General features: G+C 36.1%; 1 protein-coding gene across 1 annotated transcript; it reads left to right on the top strand.

Annotated features, from left to right (window-relative positions):
* Window positions 1–16,013: 16,013 nt before the first annotated feature.
* On the top strand, window positions 16,014–17,015 carry LOC126018308 (olfactory receptor 52I2-like). The gene has a single exon (XM_049780463.1). It carries the CDS (start codon window positions 16,041–16,043, stop codon window positions 17,013–17,015), a length of 975 nt encoding a protein of 324 aa, XP_049636420.1. The 5' UTR covers window positions 16,014–16,040.
* The last annotated feature ends 1,070 nt before the right edge of the window (window positions 17,016–18,085 follow it).

Consider the following 18,085-nt stretch of genomic DNA (forward strand, 5'->3'; position numbering starts at 1 on the left):
TGTAAGAAACTATTGACACATCTGAGGAGGTGTATTATGTATTAAAAGATTAATAGAGAGAAATATCAATGATGAGGCTGAAATATCACTAAACTTCTCCAGGTCACCAGCTCTTGATTTGGTTTCTTTTTTTATTTTCCACTATTATAAAGTTTTAACCTAAATAATCACTATATGTTAAAAGAAATACACACATTTTATATATAATAGATGTATTTGTTTCTGGTGCATTTGAAAATTTAAACAATTTTCCAAATGTTAATGATAACTTAAGTCTTATTTTTTTCCTTCTTGTGATGTGGGAAACATTATTAACTCATAGAATCAGATAAGATTCACTTATGGATGGAAAGCACATAATACAATAATGACTTATCATATAGACTTAATATTAGAAAATTTTTCATTGCATAATTTTAAGAGCTAGTTTTACATACTACATGAACTTTAGAGACCAGTAAGTACTTCTGTATTAATTCTTCCAAATTGACTATTGTTTAATGTTATGCTAATATTGGACTTAATTTGATAAAAATAGATTTTTTTCATTGAGTATCTGAAGAATTAACAATAACAATGAACAATAAACAGCCTCATTTTGCAAACTATAAGATCAAATTAAGACCATGAGGTGGCTAATTATATTGACAAGATTTCCATTCTAAAAACACGCTTTTTTCTCCATAAATCAAGGAATATTTTAGGTGCATTAAGGAATATATCATAGGGGCTGGATATGGTAAAACAGATATGATACTTGCTCTGCTGTGACTGTCCTTAGCTCTAGAACTGCACTGCATGTGGTTCCCTGAGTCCTGCCAGGATTCATCTCTACGCACAGTCAGGAGTAAGCCCTGAGCACTACCAGGCATGAAACCCCCAAACAAATATAAGCTGTAAAGTTAAAAAACCTCTTTCCATCATTTCCATTAGAAATCTTGACCTGCTAACTTTGTGTTTCATTTACATTATTGTTCCCTATAATTAGCTGGAGCTTATTGTAATGATTTACATGCTTTTTGGAGGGGATCTGACTCTTGTGATAGTTAAGATCAGATAACCCCATACTTCATCCAAAACATTTTTTTTTTTGGGTCACAGCTGGCAGTGCTCAGGGGTTACTCCTGGCTCTACGCTCAGAAATTGCTCCTGGCAGACTCGGAGGACCATATGGAATGCCGGGATTCGAACTACCGTCCTTCTGAATGCAAGGCAAATGCCTTACCTCCATGCTATCTCTCTGGCCCACGTCCAAAACATTTTATATATTAATCCTTCTCTATATTATATGAAGCAGCTTTGATTTTGTTATTATTGCTATGAGCACTAGAATTGGCAATGCACAGAGGGTTTATGTGATATTGAAGTTATAATCTAGCATCTCAAACATACAATGCATGTGTTGTTATTTACACTACATCCTTGAGCCATGTGTTCTCAGTTGACTGATGTTTTAGATCCATAGTAGATGCTCAAAGTTTTAATTTTAAGAGATTAAAATGTCAAAATTACTTGAAAAGAAGGGATGTCTTGTGGGGGGATTGTAAACTCAAGTATTTATCCTCTATCTTCTTTCACATTTTTGTAGTTTTTCATGTCAAGACTTGGGCACTGAACACTTTGATTTCTTTGACTGCAAAGTAAGAATGGGCAAAACTTGTTTAGGTTTGGTAGGGAATAAGCACATCAAGTTGTAAATGCCATTTCAAATATTCCTGGATATATTGAAGCACTCTTATTTGTAAAACCTATATTAAACTATTGTCACAACTTTTCTAAATATTCAAAACATGTAGCCATAATTCCCTTTTATTACATGATCTTGTAAGGACAAGTTACGTTTTCTTCATATCCCTCCCTATTCCTCCTTCTCTCACAGATTTAAAGAAGACAGAAGTAGACAATTTTGCAGTTATCAGAAACATGATGAATATCTTGACAACATAAAAAAATTCTACTTTAACCTAACTAGAATGTAGGCAGACCTTTCTTCCTGTGCAAGTTGTATTTTTCTTTTTATTTTCTTTAATCTCACTCTGAAAGACACAGTCGTCAACCCAATTCAAAGATAGATACATTAAATAGATGTCATATTCATGTAAAAAAGATAGATATGGTGTTGCAGACTAGCTCTTAGGGTCCTGATGCATTAGAGGACTTCTTTGAATCCTCTGAGGAGAGTGGATGCTCAGGTGGTGAAATATGAAGAAAATGAGAGCACATACATATGTGTGTGGAGAAAACATTCTAACTTTATTATCCAGACTAGGGATTTTTATAAGGGGTATCCTGCCAGTCACAGGTATAAAAAGAATGCTCACATTTTGTTTCTTTGCAAAGTACAGAAACTTATCTATGTGCATTGATCTTTAAAACAATAAACATGATTATATGTGGTTTGTAACCTTAGAGTAGAATACAGTTCAGGTAGGAGCCCAGAGGATAAAAGAAAGGTAAGTTTTAACATCTCAAATTAGTTCCTTTCTGGCCTGTTTCTAGGTGTCATACTGATGCAAATTAAGAGATTAACAAGAAGCCAGGTTTTCTTAACCAATTTCCATTATCTAATGTGACAAGTTTTAAGATATAGGGGCTATAACAAATAACTAACTTCCTAAGGTCAGATTTTGAAAAGGGCAAAACTAATATGTAAGGGGTACAGAATCAATACCTAGTAAAATTCAATAGCCCAATGCTATTCTGGCCCAACCTTTTAGGAGTATAGATTAGTTAGCAGGTATTAAAAATGTCTAGGGGAAGTCCCTGAAGCAAAGCAATCCTTTCTGTTACAAACTGCTATGGCATTCAAAGACAAGGAGAAAAGAAATTGTTTTTGAGGGGCCAGAGTGATAGTACCAAAGTAGGGCATTTGCCTTGCACACGGCTGACCCAGGACTGACCTTGGTTCAATCCCCAGCATCCCAAATGGTCCCCCAATCCAGGAGCAATTTCTGAGCACATAGCCAGGAGTAACCCCTGAGCATCACTGGGTGTGGTCCAAAAATAAACAAATAAAAAAAAGAAAAGTAAAGAAAGAAAAAATGTTTTTGATGCTGAATTTTCCAGGCAAAGAGAAATTTTTTATCAAGACTATATTTTTGCCTGTAAATATGCACAGCAGAAGGAAGAATAATTTTAGACCAAATAATATGAAGGAAATATAATGTTGGTACCAAGACAGAAATCTCAAAAATATGTCTACAGAATTTCTCCAACTCTCCACAGATGACCTTTTGGTTAAAATCCCTTAGAGATAATTCAAAGCAGTTATCTGTGCTATGACATTCTAGCAGGCCTTCTGTTAGTTCCCCCCAATAGGAATATAGAAATTCCTATAGATGGTGCAACAATATGAAATATACCACCATGAGCTGGAGTCTGTCACTGACATGACTTATTTTTTACTTAAAGGGCTGTAGAACATTAGGAAAGGCCCTAAGAAATATAAATTGCAACAAATATGTAAAAATAATAGCTAGATAGTAAAATGTAAATATCACAAACAAAACTCAGACCTTGTCCTTGTTTCCTGAGAGAAATAAAAATAAGATGATCTAAGATCTTGTCAATCTTCTTTGGTATATTAAGCAGAAACTACACCCATTAAAGTTTTTTTCAAAGACTTAGGATTCAAAAGATTTTATATCCAAATGTAATGAGTATGTGGACAAGGAGACATTCAACTTAAGTTTATCTGTCTTATTTCACATTCATGTGAGAAAGTTTAAAATCACTACAATATTCTTTCAACAGTATTTATTTTTTATTTTTTGGTTTTTGGGCCACACCTGGTACGCTCAGAAGTTACTCTTGGCTATGCACTCAGAAATCACTCCTGGCTTGGGGGACCATAGGGAATAGTGGGGATGGAAGCGAGGTCCATCCTGGATCAGACACATGCAAGGCAAACACCCTATTGCTGAGCTATCGCTCCAGCTGCTCTTTCAACAGTCTTGTAGCTCTGGTCCATTTTTCAACAGTCTTGTAAGAAATACTGTTACACTAAAGTTTATCTGTCTTATTTCACATTCATGTGAGAAAGTTTAAAATCTTGTAGCTCTGGCCCATTTTTCAACAGTCTTGTAAGAAATACTGTTACACTAAGGTCATTTTCAAATTTTTATTTGTTTTTGTGCCATAACCAGCTGTGATCAGGGATGATTCCTGGAGGGGTTCAGGGGGGATGCTGGGAATTGAACTGGGTCATCTATATGCAAGGTAAGCACACTCCTCTGTCAGGAGCAGACTCAAGATGGAGTCTGTATGGCTTGCCTTCTTTCTCCACAGCATGAACTTTTCTTTTGTGTGGCATGCATACGTGCCTAACCTTTTACAGAGGCACTTGCCAAGTTCCAAAGTCATAGGAAACAGCACAGATCCTGTTATAGATTATGTTCTGAGAACTTGTGATAGTTGAATGCATCTATATAAATTAAGTATGGAAACAGCACATTGTCTTGTCAAAAGTTATGAGAAATGTTGGCTACAGAATGTATGAATAGGATGTACACAAATGTTCCAGGTTTGACCTGTTTAAGTTGACCTGTCTAAGTTGACCACAAAATGTTCTTGAGAAAATATCAAATTGTACCTTGTAAAATTATATACATAAAGTAACCTGTAATACAAAGGATGTTCTTGTATTTCCCCTCTTCTCCCCCCTGCTCTGTCGGATTATATAAGCCGGTCGTCTGCTTCAATAAATTTGGCCCTTGATCAGACTCTTTGTCTTGGGTCCCGTTTCTCTCTCCTTATTTTTCAGGCTGGGACCCCCTCATGTACCCACAAATTACTGAGTTCTGCAGGACAGGACACTCCTCACTCTTACTATTTTTCTAGATTCAGGAAATAGGTAGAAAATAGGTGATATTCTTCCTACTGGTATTAGAAGAGCAACTAGCTTGGGCACAAAATATTGTTTTTGTTTGTTGAAAAACCTTGTCAGAGGATTTCCTAAAGGTTGTACCTATGTGATCATTCAATGACTAAATTATGCACTAAAACAAACCAGGGAATAGGAACTGGGGAATAGAATATAGAATGAGAATGAAGAGAGCCCTGATTATTAGAACTAGTCTGTTCATCAGCTCATCACCTTTCCCTCATGTCACATTTCCCTCAGGTATACAAGGCTTGATGAATTATCAATTTCTTTATTTCACTGAGAAGCTTGGGCCAGAGGAATCCCTGGATTTTAGACCCAGCTTAATTAAAATAGACATAAGTCAGAGATCTTCAAGAACTCAGAGGACAAATTCTGAGCCCTTTGGTTGAAAGGGAGGCTCTATTAGTGCTCCACATCCAAACAGCAAATGGTCAGAGATCCCGTGTTGCTGGGTACAATGCTGAAGCAAAAACTAAAAGTAGAGCAAGAGGGGATGGAGTAGTAGCACAGTGGTAGGACGTTTGCCTTGCACTCGGCTGACCCAGGATGAACGTGGGTTCGATCCTGGCAGTCCATATGCCCCCCCCCCCCCAAGCCAGGAGTGATTTCTGAGTGCAGGGCCAGGCGTAATCACTGAGATGATCACATTTCCCCAACACCAAGAACAGGGACCTGTGAGAGAGATAAGCAGAGGAAAACCCCAGACTTTGGAAAGGCAAGACCCTCAACTGTCAGCCAACCTCACCCAGGCTAACCCCCAGCAGTGAAAACCGAAAGTGGAATTACCTAGTTCCCAGATCCAGGAATATGGTTCATAGTGCCTGCCAGGGCTCTTCACCTATCCAAGGTCTCAGGTCTCTACCAATTCCCACTTCGAGTCTGTTCTTTTCTGGCCCCGCCCCAGGAGCAGTGACTCCTGCAGCAGGCCGGGTTAAGACCCCTGGCTCCTCCCAACTGGGGGTTCTCTTTGCATGAACAAACCAACCAGGGATAAGAATATAGATTGAGGGCCAGAAAGATAGCACAGAGGAAGGTCATTTGCCTTGCACGCAGCCTGATGGACTGTGGTTCGAATCCCGGCATCACATATGATCCCTGAGTCAGGAGCGATTTCTGAACGCAGAGCCATGGGTAATCCCTGAGCACTGTCGGGCGTGACACAAAAACAAGAACCAAAGGAAAAAAAATAAATCTAGATTGCCTTAGCCAATGAGAAGTTGGGATTGGACTCTAGGCGAGTGAGTATGTTTAATCGAAATCCTAGCTTTTCTTGTTCTTTCTCAAAAGGAAAAGGACCACAGGACTCCTTAAAAGCCCAAAGGCTCAGACTGACTTCTGCAAGAGGCCACTCAAACCCTGCATTAGTAGAGGCCCAGCAGAGTGTCGCCCTCCAAAGCCCAGCATTTCACACAGGGATTGGTAGACTAGTGGCTCTTTCGGGTGAACTTGATTCATTTCCAGGTATCGATTTCTGGAAAGGTACCCTTTTCCTGAGTAGTTGGGTATGATTCTAATCTTTTAATATTCCAGTTTTCCTATCATTCAAACAAGTCCTGCTTGTCCTTCCTTCCTTCCTTCCTTCCTTCCTTCCTTCCTTCCTTCCTTCCTTCCTTCCTTCCTTCCTTCCTTCCTTCCTTCCTTCCTCTCTTCTTTCTTCCTTCTTTCTTTCTTTCTTTTCTTTCTTTCTTTCTTTCTTTCTTTCTTTCTTTCTTTTTTCTTTCTTTCTTTCTTTCTTTCTTTCTTTCTTTCTTTCTTTCTTTCTTTCTTTCTTTCTTTCTTTCTTTCTTTCTTTCTTTCTTTCTTTCTTTCTCTTTCTTTCTTTCTTTCTTTCTTTCTTTCTTTCTTTCTTTCTTTCTTTCTTTCTTTCTTTCTTTCTTTCTTTCTTTCTTTCTTTCTTTCTTTCTTTCTTTCTTTCTTTCTTTCTTTCTTTCTTTCTTTCTTTCTTTCTTTCTTTCTTTCTTTCTTTCTTTCTTTCTTTCTTTCTTTCTTTCTTTTCTTTATTTTTAGAAATGTGACATCATTTTGTCTTCTGCCATTCTTGGCAACACCGTCATTGCATCAGAACATGGTCCAGAGTGCTTTCACTTTCTCTCCCAATTTCCTTAGATTCCTGGCATACTCTTAGTTTTGTTAGTGTTTAAAAGCTCATACTTTTATTTTAAATCTCTATAAATGGATTGTAACGTTATTTTACATGTTGATCAAGATGATCAATCAACTGCTGCCATAAATATTTCCATAAGAACAAGATTAACAAAGCAATGAAATTCTTATTATATCTTGCCTACATATACTGGCTTTAGAATTTATGATTTTTATCCATACTTCCTGCCCCCACCCGCACTCACAGTAATTCATATTGAGATGTTTTTTCTACCTTATTGTGACATTATGATAATTTGGGGTCTGATTCCAGTTTTAAAAAATTTGAGTTAATATTGTTTTAATTATTAATTGAAAAACTTCCTTTAAAAGTCAAGCTGTTGGCCTGGAGAAATAGTATAGTGGATAGAGTGTTTTCCTTGCAGGTGGAAAACGTGGGTTCAATTTATGCATTTCATACGGTCCCCTAAGCATCACAGGAATAATTCCTAAGTGAAGAGTAAATACTAATACCTGACTATTGCTGAATATGGCTCAAAAAGAAAAAATATCAAACTGATGTTTATTTGTTAGTAAACCTCAAAAATTCCAACACATTTATTATTCTAATGTATTTGTGTCGTTATTTACAGGTGTGTAAAGTAATGCACAAAGAATTTCTTAGGAACAATTTAAAATCTTTATTTCTTATCTTTATTGTATTTTTCATCTCTCATGTAACTCATTTTTATTTTTTTCTTAACCTGTAATGTCCCAAATGTAAGAATAGAGTTGAAAGCTAGTTGAATATTAACCTGTGAGCCATTAATTTCTGCATTAAATAGAAATTAAGGAGAACTCTGTAAGCCTTTTTTTTTTTTAAATATTCTCATCAGTTTCCATTACCTTTAGGAAAATAGGCTGATTATATCTTCTTAGAAGTGTGAGAATAATTACTCTCATAATATTAAATGCTTTAAGTGTAACTAAGGGAGAAGTCCAAGTGGCCCTATGAAGATTAGGACTCAGGAGCAGTGTTCATAAGGAAGAATGTTTAAATATTCTTAATGTTTAAATAATGTTTAAAAATTATTTGAAACTGTTTAAATATAAATAAAAATGTTTAAAACATTCTTAATGTTTAAATAAGATACCCAAAACCAAGAACCAATTAGAATGGGAATAAAGGTAAATGATGAGAGAAAACATAACACTTTGAAGCTATTCAATAATTTTAAATATATAATGTGCGATTTAGCAAGCCAAAGTGGAGATAGAGTTACTGAGGATGGGGACGCAGAGTTTCACTAACCTAGTTTATGAAGGATTTGAGTGGGCTGGGGAGTGCTTTTATTTTAAGTCAATGGAAGGTGTAACAAAATGATATACATTTGGAAGAAAATGCTAGCCACAATTTGTAGGAAAAATTATAAGTGAAAAAATATTTTGATGATAAAGGAAAGAGATTATTTTGAGTTAAACAGGAGAGAAGGCAAAAGAGGAGAAACATTTTATACATAAGATATCTAGGAGTTTAAATTCCTTTTTAAATAAAGAGAATTTGGTGACAAAGCTGGCTGGAGAGGGGGAAGTGATAACAAAGGAGAGAAATTAGCAGATGGCTACTATGTTTATGACTTGAGAGAACATAAAGTTTAGATTAGGGGCACATATTGGTAACTAGAGATAGTGAGTAGGTATTAGGTTTGAAGTGCCTGGCATATACCTAAGTGAGTCTCAGTAGGAATTCTTGTGTTTGTATTGAGCATATGGCCTGTTGAATAATGGAATGTAAGATGCATGTCAGATTTTTCTTGACAAGGTTTACCTTTATCTTTGTCTTGAAGAACTCTACAAAAAATTTAGAATTGTGCATAACTCATTTTTCTGGGAGCCCTGAATTCAAACAACTACTCTTCAGTCTTAATTATGAAAGATGAGAATCTATGATTAGCAGCAGTTCATGGAATGTAGGTTTCAGATTGGGGAAGATATTGTTAGAGACTTAAGGGGCTGGGCAGAGAAATGGGAACTGCCCAGATTCAGCTCTTGTTTTTCTTTTAAAAATAATTTTTTTCTTTAAGCTCCACGGTTACAAAAATGTTCATAGTTGGTTTCAGTCATCTAATGTACATCTAATGTACCCTTCTTCACCAGATCAGCCCTTGATGCTTTTCATCATCAAGGCTGCAACTTCCCGCTTTGACCAGAAGGGGGGTAATATCAAGAAGCAAGAGAAGCGAATAAGAATTCCGTGGGATCTTGCATTTTCAGTATGACTGCCAGTGTTTCTGTCATTGAGCTTTCTGGTGCTCATTCATGCCCCCTCCCCTGTAGCTCTCTTTAAGCACCAGCCATCCTTCTCTCCACATCATTACTTCTTTCCTTGTTTCTTGTCTGGCCTTAGAATAGCAATAACACACTATTCTTGATTCCCAGAGGGGTGTATCCCTCCCAGGGAACTTGGAATACTTTCATCATTACCCTCATAATTCTCTCAGGCCCCAGAGAAGCTATATATGGGCCATAGCTTTGGGATTAGACATAATAAATTCTGCAATGTCATTGCAGCAAGGGAGGGGTAAAAAGGGGTAGGAATACAGCAGGTGATCTGGCAGGAAAACTCTTGCTTGAGGAGCCAGGACTTTGCACTGATTGTTTGAGAGGTTTGCTAGTTCTATGTCCCAGATTACAGTGGCCTAGATCCCAGACCGTCTTTAGTGACCTAGCCAAAGAGGAATTTTTCTCAAACCATTGTAGGTGAGGCCTATTTCACATTTTGTTTATCCTTAGCCTAAAGACTCATTCATTCCAGTGTCCCTTTCTTCACTGAAGAAACAAGACAAGGAAAATTACTTTTTTCACTTGGGGGAGTGACATATAATGAATTAGGAAGTTGAGAAATTGGGCTGGAAGTGAATTTGGAAAAGCTGTGAACGTTTTTAAATGCAAACACAGAGCTCTCTATCTTGAAGGCTCTGGCTGTCACATAGCCAGCTTTGCTGTATAGATAGTAATAAAGTTAAATGGGTATTGAAATGGACTGGCTTGGAGACAGAGGGGTGAAGTAAAAGTTCTTTTCATAGTCATAGCCAAATGGATGTTATAATGAGTTTGAGATTAGGGTATAAAATAAGAGGAAAGACTGTAATAGATTAATTGGAAAAGCAAAATAATACCCATCTGAAAAAACAGAGATATAGAATGGAAGTTATTTGCAGAAGAGCTTTTTTGGGAGGTAGCACTTTAGAACAGTATTTTAAAAATCTCTGAGCAAAAACTGGTGCTCAGTGCTTATCATGGGGAATTGGGGTGAGGGGAGCATATAAGGAGGGATCTATTTGTACAATAATGGAGGGAATCAGATACTCTTTTGGAGGGTGTGGTGCTATAATATTTTATGTGTGAAAGCCTACCATTAATAGTATATAAATTTTTCTGCCTAAAATAAAATTAGAAAAACAAAATAAAATCAACACAAACAACTGTCAACAAGGAATTTACTTTTAAAATTAAGTGTCTACAATATTTTTCTAGAAATTATGATTTTTTGGAACTGGAATTGCCACTGGAAAGAAAGTGTTTGTAGTAACTGCTTTAAATAATTATAACAGAGAAGTTTGAAAGATGCTACAGAGGTTTAATTTAAAGACATTTCTTGCTATCCAGGCCCAGGTTTTTCAGCCATACCCAGTGACACTCAAGGTTTACTCCTGGCTATGCTCTAAGGGCCATGTATTGGACTGATGTAGTCTCAAGATAAGTGGACTCAAGAAAGGAAAATATAAATGTCTGGTAAGTACTCCTAATATTAAGACAACCTCAGAGAAATGATGGGAGGATGGATAAAAAAGAACAGAGAATATTTAACTATTTTGGTTGAAATCAGAGGGAGAAATGAATAAATTGAATCTTGAATCAATAAGAGAACATTTGCAGGGGTGATGAAGAATTAGAAGACACTCAGCTACAAGGCTGATATGGGATATATTTGGAAGGGGGAAGTCATGAGTTATCAGAAACACAAAGACACCATTCACATAACTCATGCATTTCTTTTAAGATGTTTAAAAATTGAATTATATATTACTCATCCTTTATACAAGAATGAAAAAATCTCACTAAAATGAAAGTCTCAGGGCAGAGAAGGCAGAGACATTTTCTAGATTAGAAATGCTTCAGTATAGATTAATTATATCTTTCTGAATTGTATGATTCAACAACCAGAAAGCTATCATTTCAGTATCTTGATACTTGTAGTAGTCATGCACTAACTACAATAGTAGTCACTTTACAATGAGTTATTAAGCTGTATACATGATTTTTTTAAATTTCTCATCACATACTGCAAGAAGCTAACAAAAAGTAAGGATATAGGCAATAATGCCTTTGGATAAGTAAAGTAAAAATAAAGAATGAAAACAAATCAGTGTCTCAGCCACATATCATTAAAGAAGATCATTTTTATCCTAGCAAAAATTTTTTCAGTGGAAATTGAGTAAAACAAACAAATACAATGAGTAAAATTAGTAAATGTAAAAACAGTAAATGTCTTACTATTTAAAATAATTATAAAATACGTGAGCATGGGAGTCAGAGGGTAAGGACTTGTCTTGCACACAGCCAACCTGGGTTCAATTCCCAGCATCTCAGATGGTCCCTGAAGCCCTTCGAGGAATGATCACTGAGGGGCAGAGCCAGTAGTAAGCCCTCAACAGAACAAGGCATGATCTCTGCAAACAAGAATGCAGCATGAAATATGTAAACTTCTAACAGTACCAGTCAAAAAGAGAAGAAAATGAAGCAAATAAAAATCTTTCAAGGAAAGCAAATATTTGACCATCTAGAAGTTGTCAGGCTGGAAAGAAGAGGATGCTTAGAATTCTAGTTGAAACTGTCCCCAGAAGAAAGATAGGTTTATACAAGGCAGCAGACTAGGAGTGAAAGATCTTAGGAGTCCTTTTCACTCTTCTTAGGAGTGAAAGAAAGTGAAAGCTGCTTCTTTGGTCCTTTAGCTGTAATGATTAACTTTGAGTTTATTGCATCCAGGAAGCACACAATTAGTCTTAAGAATGTACTTGCTTTCCCTACTATTCAATAGAACTCTACTTCAAAAAGCTTTGATAATTCTTGAATGTCTTGCCCAAATCTAACCATGAGCATAGCTCACTATTTTATTCAAAATATGCGTCTTCAGTCAAGGTTAGTATTGTTGCTTGTGGACTTTTATCAGTTTTATGTAGGCCACATTTTCCAACGCTATTTCAGAAATTGGACTTTTGAAAACTTTTGAGGACTCCCACTAAGGCTGAATATAGAGTCTAATGGAGTTAGGTCCTTCATAGAGTAAAAGAAAGGGACAAATGTTTGTCATATAGTTAGAATTGAATATCAAGTAAATATCTAGTGCTGGTTAAGAGAGAAAATATTTGGGGCCGGAGCTGTGGCATGGAGTAATAAGGTGTCTGCCTTGCCGGCGCTAGCCTAAGACGGTTTGATCCCCCAGCATTCCATATGGTCCCCCAAGCCAGGAGCGATTTCTGAGTGCATAGCCAGGTGTAATCCCTGAGCGTCACCTGGTGTGGCCCTTAGGCCAGCACTCCATCATTTGATATACTCATTTTTTTCCCGAGAGTTACAGACCCTCTGTTAAATATTTAAAATAGATTAAGTAGAGAACATCCAAACATAAGGACATAGTAACTTCTTAGAAGAAAAGTCCCTTATGAAAGGGAGATACAGGAAAGGATAACTGAGAGTAAATTAGTTTTGACCCCTGACAAATAAGCAGCCCCACATAAGATGATTTTGACAACTGAGAATCACTTTTGGGGCTATGTCAGATTATTATAGGCAATACAAATGATGTAATTGATGTAGTAATGAATATTGAGGCCTTGGGATACAATGTTAGACAGTAAAGGTTTGAGGAAGGAGAAGAATAATTGTACTATGATCGTCTGTTCTATCCTTGGAACCTTGAGTTTATGTTTGGGGCAATACCAGATACCCATGATCCTAGAAACCAAAATGATCTGGTAGTTATAAGAAAATAAATTGAAGAATAATTTAGCTTAAGGATGTTTGTTATACCTACCCTTTCCCTATCTTTGTTTAATCAATTTAAATCTCCATTTCTATCAATTTTATTTTGGCAATTCCTTAGAAGCAGAGGAGTCTGAATTTATTAAATATAAGTTTTTTAGAAACAAAGAGGAAAACCAATTAGTTAACGAACCCAAACAAACCCCTAAACTTGAAAACATCTAATGGGATAGTGAGCTCATCATCATAGTCAGATTATTATTTTACTGTGTGCAGCTGGTATATGTTTAATGACAGATCACAGGAGGAAAAGCTTTTGGAATGCCAGAACAAATAAATATTTTCTATTTTGGCTTTTGGCCACAACCAATTGGTCTTATACTTGGTTCTCTTCTCAGGAGATCAAATATAGTGCAGGTATTGAACTGAGGATGGCTACTTTCAAGACAAGCACTTTAAACCTCTGTACTATCTTCATCCTCTTAGATAGTTTTAAAATTCACCTCCAAATCAGAGTTACATATTTGAATATTCTATAGAGAACAATGTAGAACCTAGAAGCAGAAGAAATAGGTTCATTTTATTAGCTATATTATATTGAACAACTATATACTAAGGACTTAGACAATACTTGTAAGATTACAAACATCTATAATTAAGAATGATTATTTCTACATTACCAATGAACAAATTAAGATCTAAAGAGTTTAAACAACTTGACCATGGAAAGAGAGCTGGAAGTGACAGAGATAGGCTTTCAGTCCAGATATTATTACCTGTAATCACTGCTATTAACTATATATAGTTATTTTATACAAATATATAGTAATTTATACTTATTTTTATATTATATAAAATATTTATTATATTTATTTATATATTATATAAATATATTTGTTATTTATATATATGTTTTGGTCTTTGGGCCATACCCAGATGTACTTGGGAATCATTCTTGGCAGGATCAGGGGACCATATAGGTTTCTGAGGATTAAATTTGGATCATACACAGTCATGCAACCTGAGTCAGTCTTGTGCAAGGCAGATGTCCTACTCATTGTACTATTTTTTGATCCTTTCAATTGATAGAGAAGTAATTTTGATTGAGAATTACTTTTGATCCTGTTGATTGATTGAGAACTAAGAACATGTTTAGGGGATATTTGTAGAAGTGTAGAGGATGCCTATGCTATATTTTAAGACAATAGAAACTGATGTTTTTAAGGAAGTTCAATCAGCATCTCCCAAAGCTGAGTGAGTGATTCCTCAAAAAAAAAAGAAATGACTTTTTGAACTACTTTTAGATGACCAGGGTAATGTGCAAACCCAGAAAACCCAAACCTAGAAAAAAAATCATGGAAATGTATATGCAAAAGAAACTGTAAATAAAACTGTAAATAAAAATTATCACATAAGGATGGGGCAGAAGTTAATGCTGACTAATTTTATGCAGTAAGATTTTTACACATTAATGATATCATCATAATGTCATAAATGGGGACCAAAGCTGCAATAGAGTTAATTTTGGCAGAGTAGTAATGTTGTCTTATCAAAACTGGTCAAGTGAGTAAACTAAATTTCTCTTTCATATTTGCTTGTACTTAGTGGTCAGTTTGACTATCTTAGGGTAGCCAGGATACCTGATATTAATATCTATTAACAGGCACTTGAAATATTTTTATTTGAACCTCAAGTTCAAATGATCTTTCAAGATCAATGATCTTGAAAGGATGCTTCTCATTTCATAAATGAAGAAATATTTTGAGGCATACACTAGGTATATACTATATTCATTAAAGAATATGTTACTCTTTAAAGTATTCATTATTTTTTAGAATGACTTCATAATTTCTTACGAATAGTTCTTTTATTTTGAAGGAACACAAAATATAATTATGAGGTGGAGGGAGTACATAATATATAACATAATAAAATTTATTTCCAGCAATTTAACATATAAATTAAACAACATGGAAATAGAAATTTAGAGAAAGTAGAGATTACAAATATTTCTAGTTTATTATATCCTATGAAAATTATGCTGTGTTCTAATTATCTTTTTATTTAACTTTTTCCTAAAAAAATCTAATTATTCAAACAAAAGGTGCTTCATCCATCTTTTGCCTAGGCCCTATACTTACAATATTGGGTTGGAGTGATAGCATAGTGATTAGGGTGTTTGCATTGTATGCAGCTGACCTGGGTTCAATATTTGGCATCCCAGATGGTCCCTCAAGCCTGCAAGAAGTGATTTCCTAGTGCAGAGCCAGGAATAACCTGAGTCCCATTGGGTATGGCCTAAAACAATGATATATTCAATATCAAGCTCATGGTTTCATTAAGAACTGAACAAGTAAAGTGAAAGTCAGAAGTGTAGAGATAGTAAGAGATAGTAAGATAGCAAGACACTGTTTTGATCCTTGGAACTATATATGGTTCTACTAGAGCAGACGTAGGGGACAGAGCCTGTGGGGACAGAGTCAAAAGAAAGCCCTGAGCACAATTGAGAATGATCCAACTTACCCACCAAGAAGAAAATAATCAATTTTATTCAATCATTGAAAATTACTTACAAAAATGTAAATATTTATTTTAAAAGGTATGTTTATCAAAGTTATTGACCATACATTGGCAATAGAGTGAACAGAACAAGCACAATTCATTGAACACAATCAAGAAAAGAGTAAGGATAGGAATTGTCCGTTTTAGGTGCTCATAAGGCAGCTTGGGAGAATTCATTAAAGGCTAGAAGATAACAGAGTTAGTCTCAACATGGACTATATGGAGACAGGGTTACCAAAGAGATATGAGCTTATCTTTGAACAATAGAAAGAAAAAGAATGAAGAGAAAAATGGAAGGTGGGCTAGAATTTTGTCAGATTTGTTTTTGATCCTGTTGTCCTTAGAAGTGAAAATACTGAGCCTCTCCTAATATCACATCCAAGAGCTAGTTACAGAAGCTATCATTCAGTTGTATCCATTTCTTTTACCTATTGTATGCATTAACAGGAAAACTGTCTCATTAAGGATGTTCGAGCCATCCTGCAACTACACAATGGAAACCAAAGACTCCTTCATTCTTGTGGGTATCCCTGGTTTGCAATCGTCACATCTTTGGCTGGCTATATCACTGACTGCCATGTATGCCATAGTCCTCTTAGGAAATACCCTCATAATCACTGTGATCTGGATGGATTCAACTCTCCGAGAGCCCATGTATTGTTTCCTATGTGTGCTAGCTGCTGTGGACATTGTTATGGCCTCTTCTGTAGTGCCCAAGATGGTGAGCATCTTTTTCTCAGGAGATGGCTCCATCAGCTTTTATGCTTGCTTTACTCAGATGTATTTTGTTCATGCAGCCACAGCTGTGGAGACAGGGCTGCTGTTGGCCATGGCTTTTGACCGCTATGTAGCCATCTGTAAGCCTCTACATTATAAAACAATTCTCACACCACAAGTGATGCTGGGAATGTGTGTGATCATCATCATCAGAGCTGCCATATTCATGACTCCATTAAGTTGGATGGTGAGTCATCTTCCTTTCTGCGACTCCAATGTGGTTCTCCATTCCTACTGTGAGCACATAGCTGTGGCCAAGTTGGCAAGTGCTGACCCTATGCCCAGTAGTCTCTACAGTTTAATTGGTTCTTCCATTATTGTGGGCTCTGATGTGACCTTCATTGCTGCTTCCTATAACATGATTCTCAGGGCAGTATTTGGTCTGTCCTCAAAGAATGCTCAAATGAAAGCATTAAGCACATGTGGATCTCATGTGGGGGTTATGGCTTTATATTACTTACCTGGGATGGCATCCCTCTATGTGGAATGGATAGGGAAGGGCATAGTTCCTTTGCATACTCAAGTGTTGTTGGCTGACTTGTACTTGGTTATTCCACCTACCCTAAACCCCATTATCTATGGCTTGAGGACCAAACAGATAAGGGAGCGAACATCAAATTTGCTGATGCACTGTTTCTTTAACCACTCTCATGTTGGTTCATAAAGATATAATTGTTTTTGGGGCATGTAGGGGCACAAATGTTGCCTAGGGGCTACTCCTGAAAAGTTAGGGGAAATTTTTTGTGAAGCTATAGATAGAAACTAAGTAGACTGTGCAAAAGTAAACCTTATTGTGTTCCCTCTCTGGTCCCACTCCCCACTTTTTAGGGAATATGGGAATGAGGGACAGAGAAGGGAGAGCAGGACATAGAGTTAGGAAGAAAAGAGGGATGAGATAGACAGAGAGAATGTGAGAAAGAGAGAAAGAGACAGAGAATATGGGAGAATACTAGCCTTCTCTTCAGAGAGCAACCCTTCCCCCCAAAGAACTAAACTAAACAGAATAAAACCCTTCTATTCAGGCCCTAAACAGTCAAATTCAAAAGTGACTTTTCTTTGAAATTGTTCAGTAGAGTTGGCTTAATGCCACTGACATTTAGTTCTAAGATAAAACTATGAGTTATTCTTATATAAATCTTCAATTGCTAGCAAGAACGTACATGAAATTTCCAACAATACTTGAGTAACATTAAATTGAACAGAACATTTTCTTCACTTAATTTCTGACTTACATTTCCAAATAAATATCCAATTAGTCTCTTCTTAAAAGAAACCAACTGTCTACATCTTTTCTGTCTACATTATTTGTAAAAGTTTTTATCTCCTCATGTGGTATGGATGCATATGTTAACATATGACTCTGACCTCTAGCAACCTGGTTAATATGCTCACAGTGGACCAGAGTGGATTCTTCAGCCCACATGGATTCCAGTTCATCTAACAAGACAGAAACTTGGAATCACTGATAAGGGCTGTTTTCCTATACATGAATTTGTGATGAAAAACTATTTCACAATTAGGGGAATATATTAGCAAAATGAGCTGAAGAAAACGAGTTTCTGGTTCCAGCTCATTTTGTGCAATCAGATATATTCTTGTTATTCAGCTTTTTAAAACCCTTTAATATTTCTTCTATTAGTAAGGTAGTAGGAGTCAGTATAAAAGCTTAGGATCTGTAAGCATCAAACAAACATAATGTAGCTATCACTTTAAATATACTGTTGTTTCTAGTCC

Source organism: Suncus etruscus, chromosome 9 (genome assembly GCF_024139225.1).
Source record: "Suncus etruscus isolate mSunEtr1 chromosome 9, mSunEtr1.pri.cur, whole genome shotgun sequence".
NCBI classification, from domain to species: domain Eukaryota; kingdom Metazoa; phylum Chordata; class Mammalia; order Eulipotyphla; family Soricidae; genus Suncus; species Suncus etruscus.